At 31.8% G+C, this 24,660-nt stretch overlaps 1 protein-coding gene across 1 annotated transcript in view; it reads right to left on the bottom strand.

The window, feature by feature from the left end:
- Window positions 1-24,660, bottom strand: part of LOC127965155 (potassium voltage-gated channel subfamily H member 7) — an 82,294-nt gene that overhangs the window by 31,839 nt on the left and 25,795 nt on the right. Inside the window, exons 3-6 of the mRNA XM_052565760.1 lie at window positions 22,190-22,345; window positions 10,783-11,217; window positions 7,391-7,602; window positions 1,155-1,580 (exon numbers count right to left, since the gene is read on the bottom strand). Coding sequence (XP_052421720.1) covers window positions 1,155-1,580; window positions 7,391-7,602; window positions 10,783-11,217; window positions 22,190-22,345 — 1,229 coding nt within the window. The remainder of the gene's footprint in view (window positions 1-1,154; window positions 1,581-7,390; window positions 7,603-10,782; window positions 11,218-22,189; window positions 22,346-24,660) is intronic.

Raw genomic sequence — 24,660 nt, 5'->3', positions numbered from 1 at the left:
TCAAGACATTAACTGATGGACTGGAGTGCTGTGGATTACTTGTGGATTATTGTGATGTTTTTATCAGCTGTTTGGACTCTCATTTTGACGGCACCCATTCACTGCAGAGCATCCATTGGTCCAAACTCATCTATAACTTGTATGGCCTGAGGCTGGGAAGATTTTCAGAAAATTTAGATTTTAGGTGAACTGTTGTTTTACCTGTTTACTCCTAAATCTGACACACAAATATTTTTTCTTTCTTCTTTTTTTTATGTTTTCTGGTTGTTTTCTTAAAGCACGTAGCCTAAAGTAATTTTTTTAGTTCCAAATGTTTTTGTATCTCAACTGATGGTTATTGCGTCACCAATGTCATGGATTTGATTTCTAATGAACATGCATAACAACAAAATCCAAGACATATTTAATGCATTGCGAGTTGTTTAGCATAAAATCATCTGTCAAACGCAAGCACTGCCCTTCCAGAGTTTGTAAAAGAGTTGGAAAGATTCATACTTTTGTTCATCAAGGATAAATTAAATGAATCCAAAGTAATAGTAGACATTTCTAAAAGTTTTCTATTTCATATAAATGTTTTTCTTTTGAACTTCCTAAAAATACTGACATGAATGTCTCAAGGTTTCTACAAAAATATGAAGCAGCGCAACTGTTTTCAACATTGATAATAAAAGGAAATATTTTTTGAGCAGAAAAATCAGCAAATTAGAATGATTTCTAAAGGATCATGTGATACTGAAGACTGGGGTAATGATGCTGAAAATTCAACTTTGAATCACAGGAATAAATTATATTTTACTATATATTCAAATCGAAAACAGCTATTTTAAAATGCAATAATATTCCACAATATTACCGTTTTTACTGTATTTTTAATTAAATAAATGAAGCCTTGATGAGCTAAATAGACCTTTTTCATAACCACTAAAAATTCTTACCAACTCCAAACTTCTGAGTATAGGCCTAATGCACAAATGCAAGCATAACTGCAACTTCACTGACAACAGCATAGAGGCCGGTTTGCTAATTTCCACTGCAATCTTGTGCCAACATGAAGGAGAACACCACCTGGCGAGTGGTAATTTGAGTTTGAGCTCTCTAGATTAGACCAGCAGCCAAGTGCAGAAGGAAGCAGATTAAGTTCTGGCGTGACTTACATCATCTGATCCTGATCCAAATATGAGCAGGTCGAAGGGAATGGCCGCCACCATGTCTATAAGGAACCAGCCTTTAAAGTAATGGATGGCGATCTTCCCCGGATGGCTCACCACCTCCTCGTTCAAGTTGACGTAAGTGGTGCGAAAGTTTATGAGGATGTCGATGATGAACATGATGTCCACCATTAAGTCCACGAGGTTGAGAGGGCTGCAGGAATAGCCACATTCCCGTCTTTTATGCTCCTCGCTGTCGTTGAGCAGGAAGGCAGCAGAGTAAGGAGTGAGGATGGCGGTGTAAATCACCAGCAGCAGGATGAGCCAGTCCCACACCGCTTTGAACGGGCTGTAGTGCAGGATGGTGAACTTATCCATGCGTGGCGCCTGGAGCATGTATTCTGGAAGCACATCGGCGCCCAGCGACAACACCTGGAACGAGAGAGGAAAGCAAAGACGTGAATATTGCACGGTGCACGATCACAGGTCTGTCCTGATAGAGACTGTCTGGAAAAACCAGTGGAGAATCACTTCTGCAAATAATTCAGCAACTAATGCAGATGGAATGAAGTTTATTAAGAACAATAACTCCTTTTTATTAGTAAAAAATTGCTAAATATTTATTTGTATTATTATGAACGCCATTGTATCTGGATTCGATTATAAACAGATGCATTATGTGCACAATAATAATTATTATTTGCATAATAATAATAATAATAATAATAATAATAATAATAATAATAATAATAATAATAATAGCAGCAGAAAGAAGTTGAATATTGTAACATTTTAAACAGATTGTATATAATTTTGCAATTATTGAGTAGTGTAATAGGTATACATTGATAGGTATACATGGATAAAAGGATCTGCTAAATGCATAAATTTAATTTAATTTTAATTTAGTGTATAATTTTCGGCATTCATTCATTCATGCAGTTATAATAATAATAGATAGAAGCACTATTATTTTCTATTATTTAACTATTATTTTCTTTTAATAAAAATGCTGAGTAATGTATAATTTTTTCAATTTAACAGATAAATGTTAAATTATACATTATTAAATTTTAATAAATCAAGTTGTCGAGAAATGAATAAATTAATTCATTCAAACTTCTCCCATGTAAAAATACTACCATGTCAGTAGTACACTTTAAGTTTAATTGTTTAAAAAAAATAAAACGGCAAATAAATAAATAAATAATCATAATACTGATTTGTGCATTTTCAAACTGAGATCCGAACATAGCTGGATTATTAAAAATCTCTCCCAATAATAGTTTACATCGCACTAGTTGACAGCCGTCAGTCAGATATCCACAGACCCATCTTCATAATGCTGTATTTGTGACAGTTTCACCACACCACACATATTTCCCTGCAGTTGTCATTTCTTTCTTTCCAGCTGATGCAATATTTCACAGAAAGCACCGGCACAACTGAGTTCTTCACATTTCATAAGCGCAGCGTGTCAGGGAGCCTCAGAGCATGACATAAATATTAATTTCTTTCTGTATAGTTGCACAGCACCAGCCGTCTCTGCTGTCACAAGGGCTCACATTACATATAGCTTTTTGGATTATAAAGTCTAGTTGTCATGCATCTTAGGTTGTTTCTGAAGTTATCAGAGAGCTCTGCTCAAGGACAAAACGCTGCACAACACTTCACTAAATCTCCTTTTCACTGAAATATGAAATATGCTATTCATGTCCTTTACCTTAAAGCTATTCATGAAGTGGAGGCTCACAGCAATGGAATTTACTTTTATATCACTATTTTAGAAATAATGAAAGTAAAAATAACATGGGTAAAAATTATAGATTTTCAGCAAATTATCAGATATATGACCATTCATTTTGTTGTTCTATATTATTTTATAGCATTTTACACTACCTACATTCTTCTTTTTTATTAAATGTTGTATTGGTAAAATTGTGTTAAAATTTTAAATCAATAATATACAATATAATCATATTGTATTATAAAATTCGGATTGCATTATTAAATGTGATTTTATTGTGTTGTATATGCTATCTTGTGTAGTTTTGTTCATGCTTTTGAAGATATTATTATATTGCGAGCTGCAATTGATTACATACTGTAGCCCTGCATCTTGAAAAATAAATCTGCAGATTTTATTACCTACCGTAGTTTAATGTAGTTTTTTCAACGTATTTTTTTAAATGTTTATATTATAAATATATTTATATATGATATAAATTTTATGACTATAAATATATACATGTAAAAATATTTTCTGTTTTTTATAATATTATCTATATACTGTTTGTGTGTGCTTTTATATAAACATAATAAATATGCACAGCACAAACTCATATGTAAACTAAAACTTTTATTATGGATGCGATTAATCGTCAAAATAACGAAACTAATGAAATGTCAAAAATTTGACAAAAATAAGTTAAATACATAACTTAAAATCTGCGAAGGAGTGGAAAAACATGTTTAAATATTCCATTTAATGTCAAAGAAACAAAATCAGCCGTTTTCTGTCATGTGGATGCAAGTAAAACACCACAGAAGTAGAAGAAAACATCTGGTTCATGTTTGCCTTTTCTTCTGTCACTTCTGTCAATAATTCTAACCTTGAAATCAAGATTAGGCAAAAGATAATGTCTTCAGAATCATTCATACATGTACAAATCTGATAAAGAATAGGTGTAACTTGTAACCTGACTCAGATTCAGACAGGAATCATGCTATTGTGTCGGTTTTTCTACTGATTAAGGGACAATACAAGACTTAAGTCAACTTACAAATGGTTTTCAAAAGTATAAATGCTACAAATGCATTATATTTTGTGACAGAATGACTCGAGACACTATTTTTGGAATCAGCAAAATGATGAAAATCTGTGTTATTTGCAATGTGCTTTGTTTTCTGCTGTCTGTGTCTCTCAGAGTTGAATAGAAAGATCTCCACGATAAGCAATAACACACGGCTTTCCTTTGCACTACAAAGGTCTCAACCACGGTTTCATTTCACTATTTTGCAAAGCCAGTGAACAGCAGAAGTAAAAGCATTAGGATAATAATAGTCTGTAATCCAGCAGTGTGTGTGTGTGTAACTGAGCTCTGAATGAACACATACACACACACACACACACACCTTACTGCAGGATTTAACCACCTTTGACAGTCAGCAAATGAGGCGTATTTTCCTGATAAATACTTCATAAGAAATTATGACGGGCGCTCTCTTTCTCTCTCTATCTTTTTCTCTCGCAGGCTTCTTAATAACGTGAGACTGGCTCAGTGAACGAGTCGATGACTCTGAAGTGAGGACGCGTGTTGTTTTCGATGGGCTGTCATCCACTTCCTTCACGGCTGGTCAGGAGACGGACACGTTACCATGAGGTTTGACCCAGTACTCTGTGTTACTTTGACTTTCACTGAAGGATATTTACTAAAGTCACTAACCTTGAAGCTCTGTCCTAAATGAATTGGCAGCTGATAAGTGACTTATTTAGAAGGTGGCTGCATACTTATCATTTGACATTAACATATTATTAAGCTGTAAGCCTAAAATGCACATACAAATAAATAGATTATTTTATTTATTTTTTTTTTTTTTTAAGAAGTCTCTTTTGCTTATCTAGACCAAAGGAAAAAATACAGAAAAAACTGTGATATTGTGAAATATTATTACCATTTAAAATACCAATTCTCCATTTGAATATATATTAAAATATAATTTATTCAAATGATGAAAAGCCATAATTTTTTTTGCATCATTACTCATCACATTATCCGCTCTAATTTGCTGATTGGCACGTTATAAATGTATTTACTGTCACTTTTCATCAGTATTAAGCTTCCTTGCTTAATAAAACTATTAATTTCTTACAAATAATAAGAAGAAATCTCACCGACCCAAATTTTTTTAATGGAAGTGTGTTTATTATTAACATTTCTATTGCTTTGTCCACCATGTACCATGCATTTTTGAGATTTCCGTGAAAAACACATGCAACGCATGCCTGGAAGTAGTCATATGTTTAGAAGCATGCATATAAATGCTGTGTAGTTAGGCAGCTGGAACAGATCTAATGTGCAAACACACATCCAGCTTCATGGATTAAAGAAGAAGTTCAGTTTACACTCGAGGCTCTCACACAGAGACTGTTGCAGTGCTACTGAATTGTGTTTTGCCAATATTTGGCGATCTATTTCCCAGAGGTGGTAGAAAATCCATCTTCATGCTCGGATGCTCTTTTGATGCATTTCGGTGTCTCAAAAAGGTGCTAAATATGGTTGTAAGTAGTTTGCGGACTCTGAATAATTACTGCTGCTTGCCCTGTTTTCTTGCTCTCGTCTTAATATCCCTGAGGTTAAGTGGTCTCCTCATTAGCATTTATTTGCATACACATGACTGTTAGCATCGTTTAATGTTGTGCGGGAGAATTTGTTACAGCTTGTTTGTGCTCGTTCACAAGACTATTGGATTTCCAATTGAATCATGAAGCACTAGACACATGCAATATCTCAAACGGATTATGCTCGCGACACATCGATTAACTCAGACTCCACGCAGGAGAAATAGAGCAAAAGCACATCCTCACCTCAAGGTCTTATTGAGAAACTTGGAGGAAAAACAACCAGTTTTACTTTGCTAAATCAACATGAAGCATTCATAACCGAGGGAGTCTGTAATATCCATCTGTTAGCATTCACATTCATTTATTTCATGCTTTTAAAAGCCCTTTGTAAATATTGGGGACTAGTACATATATTATATAAAAAAAACTGCTATTCAAAAGTCACTGTTTTTTTTAAAGGGGGGTTTCATGCATACTGAGTTTTTTACATTGTTAAAGAGTTGGATTCCCATGCTAAACATGGACAAAGTTTCAAAAATTAAGTTGTACGTTTGAAGGAGTATTTCTGTTCCAAAAATACTCCTTACGGTTTGTCACAAGTTTCGGAAAGTTTTTTTCGAGTCTGGCTCAGTGTGACGTTAGATGGAGCGGAATTTCCTTACTGGCGCTCGTGATTCTTTAGCTCCGCCCACACATCACGCCTCCAGACGCTCGTGTTTTTCCGGGAAAAATCAGTACAGACTATTTTTTTCTTATGAATATAATAAAACTAAGACTTTTTGGAGTTATGAAGGATGCAGTACTACTCTATATGTACTCAAGATTAACAGGATATTGAGTGAAAACGAGCATTTCACCCCCCCTTTAATAATTTTATTCAGCAAAGGCACATTAAATTGATCAAAAGTGAGAGTAAAGATATGTATAATGATACAAAAGAGTTTATTGTTATCAAGAATGTATAAAAATGTATTTTAAAAACATTAAGCATAATGTATTATTTTATATTATTTTTTTATTTTTTATTTTTATTTTTTATTTTTATTTGAGTTAAAGCATTAGTATTTCTTTTTAAATATGTCTATTATTTTTATTTTATTAGCTTATATATATATATATATATATATATATATATATATATATATATATATATTTTTTTTTTTTTTTTTTTTTATTTTTTTTTTTTTATTTTTTTTTTTACATCAATAAACTTAACTTAAATAAACTTAAATAAAATTAGCTGAATTAAGATAAAAAAATTTTTATGGTTTTTGTTAATTATATCTATATGCATAGAGAGAGACAGACAGAAATTGTTATTTTTATTAAGCATGGATCCATTTAATTGTTCAAAAATGACTGTAAAAGAAAGATTTCCATTTCAAATAAATGCTATTCTTTTGAACTTTCTATTCTTTAAAGAATCCTAAAAAATTTACCAGTTTCCAAAAAAATATGAAGCAACAAAACTGTTTTCAATATTGATAATAATAAGAAATGTTTCCTGGTCATCAAATCATCAAATTAGAATGATTTCTGAAGATCATGTGACACCGAAGACTGGAGGAATGATGCTGAAAATACAGCTTTGATCACAGGAATAAATTACATTTTACAGTACATAAATTATATTCAAATATTCGAAAATAGCTATTTTAATTTGCAGTTATAAATTGCAATGTATTATTCAAAATAGAAAACAGTAATGTACATTTCAAAATCACATTATTACTGTTTTTATTTTATTAGATTTTTTTTTTTTTTTAACTTAAGATTTTTGTCTTAATGTGCACTAAGGAATTGTTCACAATAAGGCCAGTAACATGCATAAATTAAGTAAATAGGGTCAGTTTTGCGTTGATGCCGACACATTGACACCATCCCACTTCAGTCTTACCTGTGTGACCTTCTCTGTGACGTTGTGTGTTCTGTCCTTGACCTTCGGTGCGATGATGGTTTTCTCCGAGGACGGAGGGGAAGGCGCTTTCTTATCGTTGGATTCGGAGAAGTTGAGTGTGATGAGCGGGATCTTGTTGATGGTGCTGTATTTGTTCAGATTAGAGTCTGAGGTGGATCCCAGCAGACTGGACTTCAGATGGTTGAACGGACCTGAAGGGACAGAGTAAAGAAGAGAGTGAATATCAGAGATTATCTCGCATAAGGCTGAGTGATATAGCTAATAGATCATTTCTGGAGATATTAAACTGGTGATATGCAGCATTTTGGATATTAAACCCTCAGTTCACTTATTTATTCACCATGTCATTCCAAACCTGTGTGAACTTGGTAAGTAAACACTGACAAAACTTTCACTTTTGAATAAAAAAACATGTCATTAGAATAGTTTCACAGTCCACTGTCACAGAGTATATATGTGAATATTAAGACGGAGGCATTAAATTGTGTAAAAAAATAAATCAAAAATACATAAATAAATAAATTGTATATATATATATATATATATATATATATATATATATATATATATATATATATATATTCTGTTTTTAATCACTGTGCATTTATTAATCAGTTATTCATAAATGTATTTAATATTTAAAAAAATATTCACAATGTGCATACATTTCTCTACACATTATTATATATTCAAATGTTTTAAGAAAAATATGCAGGTAAATAATGCTTTTAATCTCAATATTTGAAAAAAATTATTAATCATATTTTAATGTTAATTATTATTATTCAAGAATATATTTAAAAATGTAATATTAAATACAAATTTACATTAAAATACAATGCATAAAAAAGTAAATCAAATTTATATTTTTTATTTTTTTATAAAATAACGATTTAAGGCATTTCAGAGCAAATACATAACTATCATATGAAAAATAAATATGTAATATATTAGTAAGATCACACAGGCTTGATCTTGCCTTGAATGGTTGAACACATATTGCTTGAAAAATTAAATAAATATTTATAAATCGTAATATTAAATACAAATATTTTAAATGTATTTTAAAACAAATTAAGGCATTTCAGGAAAAAAAAAACTTACATATAAGAAAAATATAGTGGGTATATAATATCCGTACTTGCATATTTGAAAACAGTACATATTGTTTGCTCAGCTTAATGAACCATTTAAGTGAAACTCATCAGTGTTGAATTAAAATACCATCATCTAAACTGTAGATGTGAGATTTTACTGAAAGAATCAGGATTTTTAGTGTATTTCAAGCTTGCCATAAACATCATCATCCATGCCTGAAGCAAACATATGCAGTTCTGCGAGCATCCATTAGCAATCCATTAAAATCATGTGCAGTGTAAAAGAAAAGAGATAAATGGCAGGCGTACAGCGTTTATTCAAACTCTGATTAGAGAAATGTCCTCCAGAACTGAACGAGTCTGTGCTGGTTAACAGCTGATGGAAGTGCTTCAGCATGCAGCATTGATCTGCTGTCCCGATGCATCAATCCCAGTCAATGGGACGTGAAGAGGAACGGCCAGAACTAGCAACTAGAGCCAGACTAGAGCTTTATTGAAATAGCAGCAAATGCTCTGTATGATCTAATCAAGACATCAATAACAGCTGAGAGGAGAAATCAGGCTGAAGATGGAGAATCACGAATCCCGGAGACTCTGATGATGCTCTGATTGAATGCACTTTTGAGCAAAGATAACAGGATCGATCTAGATTCTTTAGATTCTGTCAAACTTTATTTAATGCTGAAAACTGGACCTAATGCTTGTGGTATTCATAGAAAATGAATGTAATAAACACAATCTTTTAATGAGCTTATAGAGGCTGCTTCTATTTAAAGACAATTTCGGTACAAAAAGTGTTTTCATTTACAGACTGGCTTATCTCTCAATTTCAGAAAGAAAAGACTTATTTTATGGTTATGATGAAATGAATGTCAAAGAAATTATAATAAGCAGAACTAAAAACTTAAAAATAAGTTTGAAATAAAATAAATGTTACCTGACATGATTTTTCTCATTTTCGTTTAGCTTAAGACAGTTCTAAAATGGTCATAAATTAATAAAAAAAACTATATAATATATAATAACTATATAATATAAAAATAAAAATTAATGCAAAAAATTAAACTAAAATCTAAATAAAATGACAACTGGAAAATTAAAATAAATTAAATATAAAATAAAAATCTAATTTAATAAAAAATAATTTAGAATGTTATTAAACCCTAGGGAGGAGTATATATATATATATATATATATATATATATATATATATATATATATTTTTTTTTTTAAGAAAACGTTTAATTTAATTCTTGTATGAAATTAAAACATATGCTTCTTCTTCTAAAGCTGAAGAGTGCCAGCAGTGGATCATTTCAAGTTTTGCTCCTTTATAATGACTCTAATTGAACATATCAACAAAACGGGGCAAGCAGAAGGTCATTAATTATGATGCCAATATAATTGCCCTTTCTTGCTGTTAGATGTGATTATCATTCATCAATAAAAGCAATGAAATCACTACACTGGAAAATTATAGATTCCTGTCTACATTAATCGTGCATTTTAATGCAGAAACTAATGTGCATTATGACGGTTGAGTTAATCAGTTGCACAGCTTAAATACACTTTGTAATTCAAACAAGGTTTATATCAGGGTAAAGAAAATGACTTCAGAGGTCAAATTCATCTCAAATTACAGAACTAATCATATTCATTCAATTTAAAATTTGAATAATAACAAGGAATGACTTAGGAAAACCTCATATTGTATCATATCTTTTACCAAAGCAAGTTATTTTCAATCAATCTTTTGATCTGTAAAAGTACTGTATTTAAATTATATTACAAATAAAGCCTTTCAAAAAGCCTTGAAGTATTTTCAAGTAAAAATTAAATTAAATTAAATTAAATTAAATTAAATTAAATTAAATTAAATTAAATTAAATTAAATTAAATTCAGTAATTGAGAAATACTTGAAGGATGTGTTTAATTTATTTGATTTTATGTTACTTATTAGGATTGTTATGACTAATATAATGATAACAATAAACTGCTTTTATTTTAAACAACAACATTATACATTATATTACAAATAATATTTTTATATATTTTTAAGATGCTTTTATATAATGTATGACACTGTTCTTTTAAACAAGAAAATGAAAAACAAAAACTTATATTATTTTTATATTTAAAATGTAAAAAATATTTAACCAAAATTACATTATTATCATTTGTATTATTTGTATTTGTATTTTTAAAGGAATAACTTGTATTTTAATATATATGAAAGTACTGTAATATGGTTTAATGTAAGTTTTAGTCCTCACCGTCACTTGTGTGTCTGTCTGTAAAGCGGTGTTTGGAGTTGGTGCTCAGTCCTTCGATGTCGTGAACGGAGGAGGCTCGTCTCCTGCTGCACACACTGTCTCTGGAGATGGACTGGGCCAGGCAGGTGCTGGACTGAGCTTGAGACGGACTGGGCCGGTCCCACAGCTGCTTGGGTGACGAGTGGTCGAGGGGTACGGAGGTGCTGACCGGGGACGAGTGAGGGCTGGAGCTGATGAGCGCCCGCGTGTCGTTAGCATCCGCTGGACTCGAACCGTCCTTGACGGGCGATCGGACGTCCATCACGGCCTCAGAGTCGTCACTGGCCCTGGGTGAGTCCACCATCACTGAGTCTGGGTCGTCCTGAGGGAGAGACTGCTTGGTGCTGCCCAACAGAGTCAAGGCTGGCAGACGGAAACAGAAGAATCGTCCTTTCCCTGGAGGAATTAAAAAAATAAAGGGTAACACTTTAGAATAGGTAACACCTATTAGTTGCTTATTTGCATATTACTAGATTATTAGCCATGTATTAGTGCTTATTAAGAACATATGAATACCTTATTCTACTTGACCTTATTCTACATCCCTAATCTTACCAAATACCTAAACCTAACAACTACTAACTTGCTAACTATTAATAGTAACTAACTATTATTATTATTTATTTCTATTATAGAAATAGAAACTCTCACAGAAACATATAGATTTATTTATTAGATTTAGTTTTATTGTTCTTTTAATTATTTATTAGGGCTGTACATATATAAGAAATTATATATTATGTTTTATTTAATTTTACTTCATTTTATTTATTATTTTATTAGGGCTGTTATTGTAACTAATGTGCAGTTATAAACAAATTAAATAAAACATTTCAAGCCTTCAAACATTTATCAGTTTCCACGTTTTTTTTTTTTTTTTTTTAACTTTTATTTAATATTTTTTATTTTATTTTGCTTTATTGTATTTTTATTTTATTTATAAGAAATTGATAAAAAATTTCACATTTAATTAAAACAGCCTTCAAGTATTTCTCAAAATTCCCAATTTTATTATATATATATATATACAGTGAGATTATCAAGGTTGACTCTCCCCGGATGAAGAATGACTGTTTTATCATATTTGAGAAGCGGCTATACTGAATACACTGAAATGAGTTGGTAGCACCGCTGGCAGGGTTATTATAAGATCAGGCGTATTCAGCAGACGTGCAACTTGAGCGGTCAACATTCATTCCCACAATGCATCTCCCCCAGGAGAACAACAGTCTGACATATGGCTCATTTGTTCAGCCGTGCCTTTAATAATCCCACCGGCCTTCGGTCTGAATTCATCCCTCCGTACGGACACAGATCATCACTGCTTTAATTAGCAGCTCCTCAATGTGTGTTTTTTTTGTTTAAAACAGGATGTGATCAAACAAATCCAGCGTTTCCCCGTGGAATTCACTGTTCCCTCTCTAGTGCATCAGCGCTTTGAAGACTAAATTGGAGTACAGGTTTTCTAATAAATAAGGTCTACTTCAAAATCAAAGTCTATGGGACAGTCTCAAATTTCCAAGAATATCTTATATTATGTTCCAAAGACGAACTGAGCTTGTATGGGTTTGGAATGAGAATGGGGGTAAGTGATTAATGACAAAATTTAAATTTTAGGGTGGAGTAACCCTTTATAGCCACAACTAGAAATCATGTTCATATGACGTTTATAATAGGTTATAATGTTTATGTCTCGTCGCTCCAGCCGGACAGGGCATCACAATATTTTAAGGGGCGTAACATTTCCGTCACACGCTTGAGGTCCTTGGCCAATCACAACGCACTGGATTGAACGCACTGGCCAATCACAGCACACCTTGCTGTTGCCTCATAAAAATCTATGTGTTTCAAAAGGCGGGGCATAGAGGGGAAACAATTATGTACAGTATGTGATAAATAATGTGTTTTTTTAACCCTATACTGCATAAACACATTTCATTACACCAAATAATTTTCTTTTTAGCAACATCATATGACCCCTTTAATAAAAACAAGCAGGAATGTGTTGTAAATGGCATATTTGAACATCTCAAACTCTTTTTATTTGCAATGTATTGTTTATTAAAAACAGACATCCCATAGGGTGACATCATATCCAGTTGGCCATTTTTAATTTCTAGACTGAGCAAGATTGTTTCAATACAGATGTGTCCAACAACTCATTTTTTAATATTGACAATAATTAATACAAATGTTCAGACTACATCAATAAAAAATGTTTTATGAATATTTAAATCAAAGTTGTTTAGGTGTCTAAATGATCACTAATTCATTTTATTATAAGTAAAATGTACTATATTTTACTATATTATCTCACTTGACAGTGAATTTTTATTAATATTTTAAATTAGATTTGATATACATAATTTGTTTTCATTTCATTTTCATTGTACTTTGTCATTTTTATTTAATTTCTCATTTTTATTAGTTTTAGTACTTCGGCTTAAATTTATTTCAATTAGTTTAAAAATTAGATTTCAGTTAGTTGCCAAAGCAACATTTTTAAGTTTTACATCTAATATTTATATGGTAATTTACAGTTTTTATTTAAATTAACAAAAATATTTTAATCGTTTTATTTCCGTTTACAATAGCAACACTGTAACACACGGTTGATTATTGAGACCTTACAGTACACAGGTGTGCAGAGAAGAGTGCAGCAGAATGACCTGAACGACTCGTGTGTTTAAAGAGGAGCAGGTGTTTAACCCGCTGGTCTCAGTGTTGTGTGCAGGACTGTACACACTCCTCAGGAGGACTGCTGGATGCTCGGTCACAATGGAGCCAGTGTTTGGGAATTTGAGGATTCCTCAGTCAGCGGCTATTCAGGTCCTGTCACTGCTGCCCCAAACACACACGATGCCCCCTACAGCGCTGCCGCATCACACAGGTGTGTGTGGGCATGTTTTTGTGACATATCAGGACACAACTCTGTATAATGACATGGGTATGACACAGGTATTACAAGGAGAGGGTGACTTATGAGGACATAACCCATGTCCCCATTTTTCGAAACGCTTATAAATCATACAGAATGAATTTTTTTTTTTTTTGAGAAAGTAAAAATGCACAAAGTTTCCTGTGAGGGTTAGGGTTAAGTGTAGAGCCATAGAATATACAGTTTGTACAGTATTAAAACCATTACCCCTATGGGATGAACACACTTTTCACAAAAACAAACAGGTGTGTTTCACAGCTATACAACAGCTGTTTAGAGGTTAAATAATCCTTAATTACATTTACTGTATCTGTCATTAGTATCTGAATTATAAGGCAAACACTGATATTTCACACTTTTCTTCATGTTTTTTTTAATAATTTTAGTACTTCAGTTGGTTATCAGTGCAACATTTTCTTTTTATTTATGCATTTAGCAGATGCGTTTATCCAAAGCGACTTACAGTGCATTCAGGCTATACATTTTTACATATCATGTGTTCCCGGGGAATCGAACCCCCAACCTTGCGCTTGCTAGCAGTGCTCTACCAGTTGAGCTACAGGAACACATTTATTACAGTTACTAAATACAATACAATTCAGTAACACTGTAACCTATAGTAATAATAATGATAATGATAATAATAATACTATATATTTTTTTATGGACATTATCTGTTCAGAGGTTAAAAAGCAAGAATAAGCAGAATCATGCAATATAACATCTGTCTTTGATTATTACCTAGATGCTTATTATTGGTTGTGCTTACTTAACATTGTTTCTACTTAGCATATTTCATACCAAAGATACAATAATAAGACACAATAATATTTTTTGTCATTTTATTATTGTTTTGTATTATTTCTTAATAGCTTTAATAAATTTGTATTTGTTTTATTTGAGTTAGTTCTCATTTCAACTTCTTTCCATTTAGCATTTTACACTTCATTTTATTTCTGATTTTAATAGTTAACAATATCAAAATTAAACATTTTGTATATTGTATTTTTATGCCTACCGTTATCTGTTTGTATGTAAAAATACAAGATGAAACAGAATCTAGTTTGGTATAATATATTGGGAGATAATATAATATTCGCTTTAATTATACAGTATTAGCTGTACCTGCTATTTTTATCTGAATGCTTAAAACTGTTTCTTACTTCTACGTATCATTTAATTGCAAAATCAAGAGATATGTTTATTACAGAATGCATGTGTGTCATTAAATAAGACTCAACATGGATAACGAGGAGATATGAGTTGTTTATTGCTTATTAGAAGTAGATAAGCATTGTTTTGGTGTAATATATCTGCTACTGTAGTTTTCATGAATTTTTTGAACAAGCTTTTATATTTTCAGTTTTCATTTTAATTAGAATTTAATTTTTTATTTTGAATGTTTTTTTATATTACTGTTTATTTCAGTTTTAGTTTTTACTTACATTAATTTCAGTGCATGATCATTTCAGTTAGTTGTTAAGGCAACATTTAACATTTTTGTGTAGTTTAGTATATGTTTAATTTGTATTACCGCTGTATTGCTATTAAGACTAATAGGTTCTAATATGTTTTCTTTTTAGTTATCATTAGTAATAATAATCCTGTTTACTGCATTACAGTAATTGATTCACAAGAAAAACACCAGCCATCTGAAACACAGACAGAAATGCTGCCTGGATAATTTTACCCCGTTTGGCTGTCAGAAAAATATGAGAATATAAGTTAAATAATTTTAAGGACTAGTGACAACTGTAATCATTGATTCACCCTAAGGCTTAAAAATCAAGTCCACTGTTTTTATGAACATTTGTGATTTGTTTATTAAATGGAAAACTAAAAAACAAGCATAATGTACATATTTGTTTGACAAATACAATTTTTGATTAAAAATATATCAAATTAAATATTTGTTATAATAATTTTTTTAATATATTAATTGTATTGAGTTGTTTTATATTTAGTAAATGTATTACATACTTTAAAAATAAAAATATTGCCCTAAACTCTCCTTTGATTATTTTATCATTTTATTAGGATCTTGAAGTCACACAAACTTATTTTTTTATGTCTTATTTTGTGTGTGTGTACTGTGTACATATTTATTATTATTATTATTATTGTTGTTGTTGTTTTGAGATGATTCAATATCTTTTATATTGTAAATAAATGATATTATTATACCATAACTGGTTTAGGCTGATTTCATGCATATTTCATATCTAGTTTTCATTTTCTCCTACTAAGACTTAATCCAGATGCATGAATTGATTTGAACAGAAAGCGAAATGGCCAATACAGGCGTAAACACTGGCCGCTGATTCCATTATAGTGCAGATATATAGAACATTACAAAATGTCCCTATCATAAGAAATGATTCATGACAGCAAGTTTGTTGGGTGTGTGTGCGTGTGTGTGTGTGTGTGTGCACTCACAGGTCATATGCTGTTTGGTTAGGATGATTCTAACCAATGTAAATTACACTGCGTTTGCTATTTTCTGATCATAGCAGAGGAATGCTAGCTAGCGCTCTGCAGCAGTCTAAGCGTGTGACATTCATATTCAGACTGACAGAGCTTCTATTTCAGAATGCACTAGAACCTGGGGATTCCATCCCATGATTCCAGCACTTCCATTTGTTGCTATGATACTGGGAAGTTTATGCATAATTAGTTTCTTGTTTTGCCCCAAAAGTCAATTCGTTCTAAATTTGAATGTGTCAAAGGGATTCTGCACATACTTGTGGTAGATAATTTAAAATATTTTTGGCATGTATGGTCTGATGGTATATTGCATGTTAAAATCTACAATTAAAAGAACAGTTCAACCAAAAATAACTTTTTTTTTTATATTTACTCACTCTCAGGCCATCCAAGATGTAGATGCATTTGTTTCTTCATCAGATTTGGAGAAAGGCCGCATTGCATCAGTGTCTCATCAATTGATGCTCTGCAGTGAATGGGTGCCGTCAGACAAGAGTGATAAAAACATCACAATAATCCACAAGTACTCCACATCACTCCAGTCTTTCAGTTAACATCACGCTGTTTAACTCCAATATCTAATGTCTATGGTTATTCATAATAATGCTTTCTCCAGGCAAAATATCGTCTCGTCTGAATCAGGAGAGCGATCTTCATAGATCAAGCAAGGTTTACAAGCCAAAATAGCTTTAAACAAATAAGTTGGTGGATTTTGATGTGAGAGGACAACAGTGGATTATGGAATTGAAAGTAAGTAACAGTTTGCAGTCGAAATGCTTTAATTCAGGAGACATTAACAGATGGACTGGAGCGGTGTGGATTATTGTGATGTTTTTATCAGCTGTTTGGACTCTCATTCTGATGGCACCCATTCACTGCAGAGCATCCATTGGTTAGCAAGTGATGCAATGCTACATCTCTCCAGATTTGTTCTGAGGAAGAAACAAACTCATCTACACCTCGGATGGTCTGAGGGTGAACTATTCATTTAATGTTAGTGCTGTCCTATTGATGCTTATTAAAGTGCTTTTAATAATTTTTAATAATTTATAGTATCAAAGTTGATATGACTAAAAACTATAATAAAAAACTAAACGTTTGCATCAGACTTGACTTAAATTTGTGTCTGTTCTTTATACAAAGTTATTATGCATCACTTGGAATATAGTGCATTGTCATGATTTTTTTTTTTTTTACTGCTTTTTTTGTATGAAATCCTCCACTTTTCATTGTCTTCGCACCGAGCAGCTCAGTCATTCTGTCTAACATCTCATTTTGCATTTTACAGGAGGAAGAAAACAGAGGGTCAGAACCACATGAAGGTAAATAAATGATGAAAATGATCATTTGTGAGTGAACAGTTCTTTTACAGTAATTTTGTCAGCCACTTAACAGGATGTAATGGAGGAACCATCTTCCCTCCGATAATTCATGCCTTTTACTGCACTCAGGTTTCAATGCACGTACTGACATGTGTCTTGATATGCCACTTTGAGTGGTTTGGGCTGATTTGCAATGCCTCTTGGTTGCATTTGCTTAGTGGATACCAGTCTGATTACTGAAGATGCATCTACTTAGAGCAAACAGATTCAAAGATCAATGCAGGCAACTCACCATAAAACTAAATGACCGTACTCTCTATTTTGAACAACAAATTCTTCTCATTTTTCTAATATATATACTGTATGTGTGTGTGTGTGTGTGTGTGTGTGTGTGTATAAGTCCTCAAAATGAATTGCCAGTTTTTATATACTTGCTGTTTTTGTAATATCCATGTTGGGATGCCTTAATTAATTTGTAACATATTTTTTATTTATGAACAAAGTGTATTATTTTATCAGATTTAGTTTTATATTTCAATAAAAACAATACACAAAAAGTGTCAAATTGAATATATATATATATATATATATATATATATATATATATATATATATATATATATATATATATATATATATATATATATATATACTTTTTTTTTAATGCTACTGTAAATATGAAACTTTGATGTCTGGATTCAGTATAAAAAAATAAACAAAAAAAAAACTTTTTTTTTATTTATTTAGGATAGTATTTTATAATAACCTGTAATTACTTTACTTTCACCTGTTAAAAACAATATATTATTTAATTACGAAAAATTTACAAATGTATTAACACTCTTAAAAGTAATATTTATCAAAATTAAAATATGAATATACATTTTCCATGATACACATCATACTGAATTTAATTTTCATTTCCATGCCACACCTTTGTTGCAATTTTCTTTAATTATAAAAAATGTACAAATTTAATAATACCTTCAATTTCTATTTCAGTGCCAATCCCGAGTTAAAAACGATATATTTTTTTATTCTAGAAATTAATAATAATAATAATAATAATAATAATAATAGCACTGTTATATTGTGAAAAAGTATATTATATATTGTATATTGTATTGTGTAGCACTGTAATATGCAGCAAATCTTCAGAAAAAAGAAAAAGAAATTATATTTAGAGAAACTAGTGCCGTAGTTCATGATCAGAAACATTCTATATGAGAAAGTGTATTTAAGTCCTAACTCACTCACATGCACACTTTCTAGTGCAGTCAGGTTTGTGGTGCTGTACTAGGTTTGGGTCACATTATAACACCTACAGTCAGGGTTCAGCGTTGAGTCCTTGTTGACACAGACTCTCCATGACACCCAGAGGCAGCCAAACACACACACACACACACACACACACTCTCTCCAAACACTCGGCAACATTCTCCACTATAAATAACCTTCACCTAGAGCGGCGGCGCGTTTGTTAAGTGAGGATGCGGAGACGCTGAGCCCGAGCAGCTGCAGAGCTGTAAAGGAGCACACGAGCCTCACGGACATCACAGATGCGTCCAGCCCTGTCAGAGCAAACCGACCCGCAGATACAGGACGTTATAGAGACGATGGAGATGATAAATGCCTCAATATCATCCGCTTCTGTTCTCATCCTCGCAGAGGCTCTTTCTCTTTGTGATCCGGTTATTATCAGCCACAGTTTACTTTTCGTCCGATGAATGTTACACACAAAAACGCAAAGTTTATTCTTACCACAAAGTTTTAGTTATTGGCCAATTTTAGAGGTTTTATTGATCGATATTTAATTGTGCATACTTATATTGTTTGGTGATTTGTGTTTTATTTCATTATTGTTTATTGCACACTGGTTATTAAAGGAGCACAAAATGTATATATATATTTAGTAGTATATAGTATATTATAGTAAATCCATTCAATTTTCATGCTGCACATTATAATGTGATGCCTAAATTTATTTGTAACATTTAAAAAACCTGGCTTTAGTTTTTACTAATTTATTTAAAACAAAATCGTGTTGTATTTTATAATCACCTAAAATATTTTTTTATTTCAATTTCAACCACCCTAGAAAATTGCAAAAATAATATATGAATAACACTGTTATATGTAATAATTAATAAACTGAATATAATTTTTTCATGCTGCACATTAAGATGAAGTTATGCCTAAATTCATATGTATCAATATTAGTGTTTAATATTTCTAACTTGTTTAGGAAATAAATTGTGTAGTGCTTTATAATCAGACAGTTATCATTTATTCTCATATTCATTCAACACTCTTTTTATGAGTCTACTAGTAAACTAAATATTGTTATTGTCATCACATTTCATTTGAGGCTTTTAATTGACATCAGACTAGATATCTGTGAACATGATGATGCAGTCTGCTTTTTTTCTGTTTGTGAAATGTTCTGGACAGTAAATAAGATCAGACAGTTTGCTCAACACTTCTGTTTGTGAAGAAATTGTGACGTGCTATATTTTTGTGTGTATGTTTCAGATGATCATGGGAAAACACAACTAACTGTGAATGGTCCCTGTGTGTGTCAATCAGGTCACCAGAGGTTCCAAAAAGGAAACCATACTGGATGGTTGCGAAGGCCAGTAAAACACAACGATTTGCATCAAGAAAAGTACTATACAAATAAACCTGAATTGAACTGAATTGAATTACACACAGTCTGCACCTGCTGGTGAGTGTGTTCAAGCCTTGATATGGAGCCAGTTCTGAAAGCGTCCCTCATGTGAGGCGAGAGCAGAAGATGCCAGCGTCCCACCTGAATCTGAGCAGTCTCAGTGAGAAGCTCCTGTCTAATTAGCACGCTCTGCTGAGGAACGCCTCGCTGCTCTGCCCAGTTAAAGCACTTCCTGTTGAACACGGCTCATTAGAATGACTGGTTAAACACAGCAGAGGTACGGTTTATGAAGGAGTTACATTTATTCATTTAGCTGACGCTTTTATCCAAAGCGACTTACAATTGTTATATATGTCAGAGGTCACACGCCTCTGGAGCAACTAGGGGTTAAGTGTCTTGCTCAGGGACACATTGGTGTCTAACAGTGGATTTGAACCCGGGTCTCCCACACCAAAGCCATGTGTCTTATCCACTGCGCCAACACCACCCCAGGAGTCTCCAGGAAACAGCTCTGCTGTACCTTACAAAGGAATTGGTCAGCTCCCGACAGCATCAGGTGCTTTATTTATGGGGAGTAGAAGTATTTATTTCAATAAATGTAATAGATTAGATATCATAATATTTAGGCTATAATATTGTAAATCAGGTTGGTTTGTGTTGGTGACATAATATGTAAATTATATGCGTGAGGCCCGCGAGACTTGCACTTGGACCATAGTGCGGCCCGCTGGAAAAAAAAGGTTGAGAACCACTGCTTTATACTATAGATCATGACATTTAGATTCCATATATATATATATATATATATATATATATATATATATATATATATATATATATATATATTTATATTTATTTATTTATTTATTTGTGATGCTTAAATTCATTTGTATCAAATTAAATCAGCTTACATGACAGTAGTTTTTTAAATGTATTTAGACAAAATAGTGTCTTTTTTATGGTCAGCTATAACTTATTATGTTTATTACAGCTTATTATATATATATATATATATATATATATATATATATATATATATATATATATATATATATATATATATATATATATATATATATATATATATATATATATATATATTAGTGATGGGCAACGATTCGATTTTTTATCACGATTTATTGCATTATTGGCGCAATTAATCGCATTTTTATGCTCAAAACTAATAATGCATTCAAAAGTAGTGTAATGTGCGTTAAGGCACTAATAATGCAATTATAATGAGTTAACGCAATAATAACCCATTAACTTACCAGCCCTAAAATATATACCATATTTTCGGACTATAAGTCGCACCTGAGTATAAGTCGCATCAGTCCAAAAATACGTCATGACAAGGAAAAAAACATATATAAGTCACACTGGACTATAAGTCGCATTTATTTAGAACCAAGAACCAAGAGAAAACATTACCGTCTCCAGCAGCGAGAGGGCGCTCTATTTCTTCAGTGTAGACTACAGGAGCACTGAGCAGCATAGAGCGCCCTCTGGCGGCTGGAGACGGTAATGCTTTCTATTGGTTAATTTCTCTTGGTTAATTTCTCTTGGTTCATGTCAAATTAATTTTGATAAATAAGTCGCACTTGACTATAAGTTGCAGAACCAGCCAAACTATGGAAAAAAAGTGTGACTTATAGTCTGGAAAATACGGTATATATTTAATTGTAACATCTACAACGCATAATGAGATCAGTAGTTCATTCACTCAAAATAGATGTTTTGCATCTTTTTTTTTTTTTTTACTTTAATGTTTTTTTTTATTTCTACTTTTCCCCCCTTCAAATCAAAGTTTAAGTGCTGGTTGGTTTGGATCATGGTTTAAACTCTTAAAGGATTTTTAGACATGTCTACTGAGGAAACAGTGAATGAACCAATGAATCAGTGAATAAATACATAAACTGTATAAAAATAATAATAATGAATCCAGTTTGCACTCACTGATTTCAGATTTGGCAGGCGGTGTGAGGTTGAGTCTCTCCATAGAGTCGCTGCTCTCCTCGTCTAGAACATAATCGAAGTTCAAGATGAACATCATCACAACTCCTTCCTCGTTCTTCACTGGGATGATGTGAGTGTTGCACTGGAAGTCTGAGCCTACAGGAGAAACATGAAGACGGGTTTAGATTCCTACAAACTAACTCGGTTTCATCATTACAGTAAAGATCATGTTCCATGAAGATATTTTTTTAATTGCATACTGTTAAAAACCTTTTTTTTTTTTATTAGAATCTTCATTCGGACAACTTTAAAGGTGATTTTCTCAATATTTACATTTTTTGCACCCTCAGATGATACACTTTCAAATAGTTGATTCTCATCCAAATATTGTCCTATCATAACAAAACATACATAAATGGAAAGCTTATGACTGGTTTTGTGGTCCAGGGTCACATATACAGTATGTTTTCTGAAGACATATGATTTTTCTTTTATTTATACACTAAAATATATATCAAATTAAAATATAAACTAAAAGTAAAGTATAATAATATTTCAATGGTACTAAAAACACTGGTTATGGTATAATGGTTCTGTGAGTGTTATTTTTTTTTTCAATATTTCATGCAATAACTATCATAAAGTAAATATGTGCAATAAATTTACAACATTTATTAATCCTGGTTCATTCATTTCTACATATACATTACTACTGCATTTTTAACATTACAAATGTTATGCTTGAATATAAATTAACAATGAACAATAAAATAATATTAATACTCTAAACATACTCTTAATGTTTATTGTTAGTTATTAATAGTTATATTAAATAGTTAATGCATTGACTAATGTTAACAAACTGAATCATATTTTAAAAATAAATAATAATAATAATAACATAATTGTTGTCTTTGGGTAATAATAACAATCTGGAATGCTTCTGTTTTGTTGTCAGTGCATGAACACATCTTTTTCTATAGATCACAAGAATTTTGGAAGTAAAAATTCAAGCTGGAGGGTGTGACCATGGATAAATGCGCTGAATCAGACCCAGAGGTCAGAGGTCAGAGGTCACAGCCTGTGCTTCTCTCTGCAGGCTTAGCCCTGTTTAGCTGCCCTTATTCTGCAGCGGCGGGACTCAGCAGCCTGTGACAGTGAATCTGTCCACACGGACGCCATGTCTTTTCTCTTTTTTAGTCCAATCTGCTGCTCACTGAGTTCCCTCCCAAAGCTCCTTTAGTGATGAAAGGATACACAAATGCTCATATCTGCTGCACTGAAATATTTGGGTGTTTGTATCGGACAGATCGTAACAGGCCTGGATGCTGATGGAGACGCTGAATGGTTGAACTTGACATGATGTCGCAAAAAACTAGATCAAAAAAAAAAAAAGACAACATTACTAAAACTTTATAAAAAAAAAAGTGAAAACAGAAATTCAAAAAAAAAAAAAAAAAATCTAAATAATAACAAAAATTTATTTAGTATATAAATGATACTGAAATAATAAAGTTGCGAAATGCAAAATGGAACAATGAATTTCCATGCTTTATTTTTTCCATTTATTTGTGATTACTTGATGAAGATTATTAAAATGTATTTTTGACCTTGTATTTAGAAATAGCGATAAACATTTAAAACCGTGCATAAGTAGAAAAAATTGCATTTTTAAAACTTTGCATTTTATGTTAATATTTACTTTTAAGAATGTTAATTTGTACAATATTTGTTAAATATTTTTATGAATGTATTTATATTAATATTATATTACTTTAATTGTATTCATTGTAAAATTCCCTCGTATTTTCAAGTTTTTGTTTTTTTTATGGGAACCTTGACAACAAATGGCTTTTAAAGATTCAAATCAAAGTTCAAGATAAAATAATTTTATCATCAGCATATAAACTACTGTTTATAGTCATTTTTAAAAATGTTTTTAAAGAAGCCTCTTTTGCTCACCAAGGCAAAATTTATTTTAGTTTTCTGTTTAAATATATACTTTTTAAATGTAACTTATGCAAAGCTATCCTGTGATGCAAGGCTGAATTTATGAATCACTCCCGTCTTCAGTGTCACATGATCCTTTCAGAAATCATTCTGATATGCAGATTTGCTGCTAAACAAACATGTCTTATTATCAGTGTTGAAAAGAGTTGTGCTGCTTCATATGGTAATGCACATTGTTTCAGGACTTTCTATGAATAGAAAGCTCAAAACAACACCATTTATTTGACATGGAAATATTTTTCAACAGTGCAAAGGTCTTTTCTGTCTGTTTTAAATGGTAAAGTGTATTCTTGTCAGTCAGAACCAGAAGGACTCAAACACATCAGCGCTGAAGCTCATAGACGAAACAAGCAGGGGATCGTCTTAAACATGCTGGACTAAACATTTCCCTCATCCTGAGCAGTACATCAGCGTCTCCAGCTCCTGCAGGTATCATTAACACAACACAGACAAGAAAAATG

This window comes from Carassius gibelio, chromosome B9, assembly GCF_023724105.1.
Source record: "Carassius gibelio isolate Cgi1373 ecotype wild population from Czech Republic chromosome B9, carGib1.2-hapl.c, whole genome shotgun sequence".
Taxonomy (NCBI): Eukaryota; Metazoa; Chordata; class Actinopteri; order Cypriniformes; family Cyprinidae; genus Carassius; species Carassius gibelio.
This window is presented reverse-complemented; position numbering and strand designations above follow the sequence as displayed.